This window comes from Penaeus monodon, chromosome 43 (assembly GCF_015228065.2).
Source record: "Penaeus monodon isolate SGIC_2016 chromosome 43, NSTDA_Pmon_1, whole genome shotgun sequence".
NCBI lineage: Eukaryota > Metazoa > Arthropoda > Malacostraca > Decapoda > Penaeidae > Penaeus > Penaeus monodon.
The window spans coordinates 28775281-28781280 of NC_051428.1; the positions used below are offsets into that span (position 1 = coordinate 28775281).

Consider the following 6000-nt stretch of genomic DNA (forward strand, 5'->3'; position numbering starts at 1 on the left):
AAAAGGGAGAGAGAGGGAGGGAGGGAAAGAGAGGGAAACAGAAAGAGAGTGGCAGAGAGAGAGAGAGAGAGAGAGAGAGAGAGAGAGAGAGAGAGAAAGAGAGAGAGAGAGAGAGAGAGAGAGAGAGAGAGAGAGAGAGAGAGAGAGAGAGAGAGAGAGAGAGAGAGAGAAGAAAGAGAGGAGAAATAGGTATAAAGCGACAGACCAGGCTAAAATGAAGCAGGAAAGAGACCAAAATATTGTAAGCCCCAAAGGGGAAAAAACATGAAAAAAGATAACAAAAAAAAAAAAAAAATTAATTATCAGAAACACAAAAGATGCCCAGTGGCAATTTAAATTCTTTTATCGCCTCAGAGACACGAATGATAATCAGAAAGAGAGAGAAAAAAATATATATATACGGTACAGTGGCATGACAAGCAACTGACGGTCAGATTCCTGGGAAACTGCATGGAAAAAAGTTACCGTGGAAACGAGAATACTTTGACTAAAATCGCTAGAATAGGGGGGAAGAGAGGAAGAGAGAGAGAGACAGAGAGAGAGAGAGAGAGAGAGAGAGAGAGAGAGAGAGAGAGAGAGAGAGAGAGAGAGGAGAGAGAGGAGAGAGAGAGAGAGGGGGGGAGGGAGAGGGGGAGGAAGAGGGGGAGGGAGGGGGGGAGAGAGGGAGGGAGGGAGAGGGGAGGGAGGGAGAGAGAGAAGAGGAGGGGAGAGAGAGAAGAGAGAGAGAGAGAGAGGAGAGGGGGGGGGGGGCGTGGGGACGGAATGCCAGCTTCCTGTATCCCTGACTGCTTGATTCGTTCTCGACGCCGCCCGTTCAGTACCATCATCAACTCGCATTCTGTGATCATGGTCACGTCGCTATCGCTCTCTCTCTCTCTCTCTCTCTCTCTCTCTCTCTCTCTCTCTCTCTCTCTTCTCTCTCTCTCTCTCACTCACTCTCGCTCGCTCTCTCTCTCTTGCTCTCGTCTTCTCTCTGTTATTCCTTTATATCCTTCCCTCTCCTCTCTTTATTTCCGTTCCTTTCTATAGATCCTCCTCTCTTTACTCTCGCCCTCTCCGCCGCCACCAATTCTCTTTCTCCGTCCCCAATATATTTTCCCTTCCTACCTTCCAATCCTCTTTCTTCATCTCTTCACTTCCCCTCTTTTCTCTGCTATTTTTCACTCTCCTTCCCCCACTCTTCTCTTCTCTCCCTGACTCTACCTCCCTCCCTCTCTCTCCTTCCTTCCCCTTCTTACTTTTTCTTTCTTTCTGTCTGTTTCTCCCCCCCCCCTCTCTCTCTCTCTCTCTCTCTCTCTCTCTCTCTCTCTCTCTCTCTCTCTCTCTCTCGCCCTCTATCCCTCCTCCTCTCCTTCTATCCCTCCTTCCCTCCCTCTACCCTCCCTTCCATCTCCTCCGTCATTTCCCGACCTCGCGCTGCCCGCGTAATCAGCGCCGCCAGTATCAGCCACCGCCTGCCCTCCTTATCCTTATCGGCCCTGATGAAATGGCCACGACGCGAGGCCGCTCACCTGTGCCCCGGCAACAGCCCCGATGCCCCTTTACTTCCCCGTCGGTGCCCTGCGTGGGGCAGCGACGGGGAGTGGGAGGGAGGGAGGGAGGGAGGGAAAGAGATGGAGAGAGAGAGAGAGAGAGAAAGAGAGAGAGTGAGAGAGGGAGAAGAGAAGAGAGAGAGAAAGGAGAGAGAGAGAGAGAGGGAGAGAGAGAGAGGGAGAGAAATGGAGAGAGTGAGAGAGGGAGAAAGAAAGAGAGAGAGAGAGAGAGAGAGAGAGAGAGAGAGAGAGAGAGAGAGAGAGAGAGAGAGAGAGATTGTGAACGGCGAAAGAGCAGACCTGGGATATACCCGGAGAGGAGCATAGGGCATATCCACAGAAGGCATGCCAGATATCGCACAGGGTATAGCAGGAGGCGACATACGATATACCTGACAGAGTGGGGATATATCAGGAGAAAGGCATACGATATACCTGAAACCAAGACACAAGGAATAACAAGCCCTGACACAGGGGCAGAGGGGGGAGGGGGCGAAGGACAAGGGAAGACGAAAGAAATGGGAAAGGAAGAGAAGAGAGGGGAGAGGAACGGGGAAAATGAGATGAAGGGTAAAGGAGAGATGAGGAAAAAAGGAAAAAGGGAAGATAGAAGGATAGGATGAAAGACTGAAGGAGGGGGGGGGGGGGTCCATACATCCCGAGCACTCCTCTCTATACTGCTTATCACTCTACACGCATAGATAAGTAACGCAATCCCCTCCCAATTACCGAACCTTTCCCCCTGTCATTTCATCTTTTACAACTTTCTCCCTTTTCCAAAAAGAGGGGGGGGGGAGACAAGTGGGAATAAAAATCGGAAGAATAAATAAATAAATACATATATAAATAAATAAGTAAAAGATACAAGACAAAAGGGGAAAAGTAAAGCGTTATGATGACGCTAATACCGAGTGTCAATCACGAGACAAAACTAAAGAACAATAAAAGAGGTGTTTCTCAATTTGGTTGACTAAGAGATAAGCTAAATGCCGTCATACTTCGCGACCGTCATTAGCCAATACGCAGTAACCCCTCCCCCCTCCCCCTCCCCCACGGTCCCTCTCCCTCCACCCTCGTCATCCATCTCTCTCCCTCCCTCCACCCTCTCTCTACTTCCCCCTCCCCTCTTCATCCATCTCCCTCCCTTCCTCCCTCCACTTCCCCTCCCCTCTTCGTCCATCTCCCTCCCTCCACCCTCCCCTATTTCCCCTCCCCTCTTCATCCATCTCCCTCCCTCCCTCCACTTCCCCTCCCCTCTTCGTCCCTCACCCCCTCGCTCTCTGCTCGAGGGCCGGAGGGCGCGGAGGAGGTCCTTACCTTCACCAGGAGGCTCTGTTGTGTGTGGAGGTGGGTGGCGTGGCAGGCGGAGTGGTCGAGCGGCCGGGTCAGCAGGTACTTGCCCCCGACCAGGGTGGGCACGGCAGGGAAGGTGGGCGCCGCCCCTGGGCTAGCGGTAGGGGAGAGCGCCCCGCTCCCCGTAGCAGCGCACGCCCCTCCTCGCACCACCACGGGCGGGGCGGGCGGGGCGGGTGGGCCGTCGTCGTCCTTCTGCGGCGCGTGGGCGCTGTTGGTCTCGGCCGCCGGACACAAGTCGGGCAGGGCCTTGTGTCTGGCCAGCAGGGGCGGCAGGCGGGGCGCGCGCCGGGCATACTCTTGCACTTCATTCATCATCACTTTGCACTGTTACACTCGATACCTCACTCAAACACTACACTGCACTTTGGGCACTAGATCGCGCGACGCTCCTGCACGGCTGCACCTGGGGGAGGAGAAGGCGTTAGTAGGCACGGAAAGCGACACGAGGCCTGCGCTGCCAAAGTTAATATAGAGATACGGCGATGTGTACTATGTGTGTGTGTGTGTGTGTGTGTGTGTGTGTGTGTGTGTGTGTGTGTGTGTGTGTGTGTGTGTGTGTTGTATAATATCATACATCATATATACATAATATACATATATATATACATATATATATATATACATATATATGTATATATACATATATGTATATACACACACACAAATAGATATATATGATATATAAACGAATATAGATATAGTATATATAATAGAGGATATAGATATATGAGACTAGATATATATAGAGTATATAATAGAGAGATAGATATACAGTATATAGAGAATAGAGAAAGATAGAGGTAGTATAGATATAGATTATAATATATATATAATATTATATAATAAATATATATATATATATATAGAGTAATATATATAGATATAGATATATAAGATAGATATAGATATAGATAGAGATAGATAGAGAGATAAATATATAGATAGATATTTTATGAGATATATGTATATAATATAGATAGATATATATATATAGAATATATAGTATATATAGATAGAATAAAGATATATAATATATATATAATATATATATATGTATATATATAATATATATATATATATATATATAATATAATATATAATATATATAGACATATATATATACAGATATATGAGTAGATATAGATATATGATATACTATATAATATATAAAATATAGATATATATATAGATGTATATATATACATATACAATATAATAATATAGTATATATAGATAATAGAGATACATATAGATATAGTATATATGTACTATAAATTATAGTATATGATCATATATATATAGATATAATATATATATATATATAGTATATATATATGTATATAATATATATATATATATGTATATATATAAGTATATATATGTATATGTATAATATATGATAAAATATATACATATATATATATATAGTATATATATGTATATATATATAGATATATATATATATATATATATATATATATATATATATTATATATATTTCATATTACATATTATCCATTTATTTAACAATCTATATATAGGCTGTATATCTAAAAAAATATATATATTATATATATCTATCTATCTATATCTATATCTATATCTATATCTATCTATCTATCTATATATATATATATATAGAGAGAGAGAGAGAAAGAATCTCCTCGAAAGATCCCTATCAATCTCGCAGAAACGGCACCGTCGACCTGCTTATTACCGTGCATGTTCCCCAGACGGAATTTCAAGAAGCTGACACAAATGAAGGACGACCGAGAATCATGCATGCTATTTTTTTTTTTTATATAAAGCGGGCAAAAGTAAAAGTAAGAAAAAAAAAAAAAAAAACAGATCGAAATAACACACAAAAATTAAAATAAAAAAATGGACATATCGCCCGACCGACTCCCGGCCTAACGCACTACTTCCTGGTTCTGAGAATCGGACAGGCACGAAGGCCAAGCAGGACGCGCCGACGACGAGTTCTCAGGATGTGAATCAACGCAGATCAAAATAGAGGCTGGCATAGAACGTCACGAACTGGGAGGGGAGAGGAGGGAGGGGGAAGGCGGGGAGGTGAGGTGAGGGAGGGTGAGGGAGAGAGGTGGTGGGAGAGGGAGAGGGAGAGCGAGAGAGGTGGGGAGGGGAGAGTGGGTGATAGGGTCACATGGGAGGGGGAAGGGAGAAGAGAGATGGGGGAGACGGACAGGGAGGGAGAGCGACGAAGGGAGACAAATAGAGAAAAGGAGAAAGAGAAAGAGAAAGAGAGAAAGAGAGAGAAAACCAGAGACCCCCCCCCAAAAAAAAAAAAAAAAAAGCAGACACACACGGCAAAGAGAATGAAAGGGGCCAGGCAGCCAGTCATAAAATCCCCGTACATTCATACAACGCCGCGCAGCCTGGACTCAGCCGCCTCGGGAGATGCAGCAGGTTCCCCCACTCCATAATACATGTCCAATATCTGTCCTGCCCAATGGAGAGTTTACCTAAACAAGGAGAGAGAGAGAGGGAAGAGGTGTACGTTGCAAGTGCGGCTGTTATGGCCAAAGTAACACCTCATCACACTCCCAAACAATAGATTTGCTCATTCATTAGGCAACCCGGTAACAGTTGCCAGCCATCGCTACACGGCCGATCTCTTCGAACATTTGTGTCCACTTTATCCTTCCAATGCACGTGTTTCTTTGTGTTTTTCCGAAACGTGTTCACTGCTTAATATAAGCCACAATCACCTTAGTGAGATGGCAAAAACAGCGCTGGCGAATAACAGGGAGAAAATACAACATGGGGCAACCGCACTAAATTTAGTAAAGATCCCACTGCAATGCAAGTCAAAAATAAAACTTTGGAGAGAACATAGTCAAACGCTTGAACTCTCTCCAATCCCAAACTTTATATTTAAAGCCCTGATGAGAAGAAGAAGAAAAAAAAAAAACACACTGTCCTAACGCTGTTAAATGTTTGTTGATCTCGGCATGTGTGTGTTTGTGTGTATTTCCACAGCCTGTTTGCGTCACGGCCAGACCTTGTGAAACATGGTTGATTGAAACACCAGTTTCTCTGAATGGTGAAACGCACCAGGGCTTGTTCGACACACACCACGCGAGGATACACC

The 6000-nt window shown here is 44.5% G+C and overlaps 1 protein-coding gene across 1 annotated transcript in view; it reads right to left on the bottom strand.

The window, feature by feature from the left end:
* The window catches only part of LOC119568168 (tribbles homolog 2-like), an 83132-nt gene that overhangs the window by 76014 nt on the left and 1118 nt on the right, over positions 1-6000 (bottom strand). Inside the window, exon 2 of the mRNA XM_037916586.1 lies at positions 2850-3291. Coding sequence (XP_037772514.1) covers positions 2850-3203 — 354 coding nt within the window. The 5' untranslated portion in view covers positions 3204-3291. The remainder of the gene's footprint in view (positions 1-2849; positions 3292-6000) is intronic.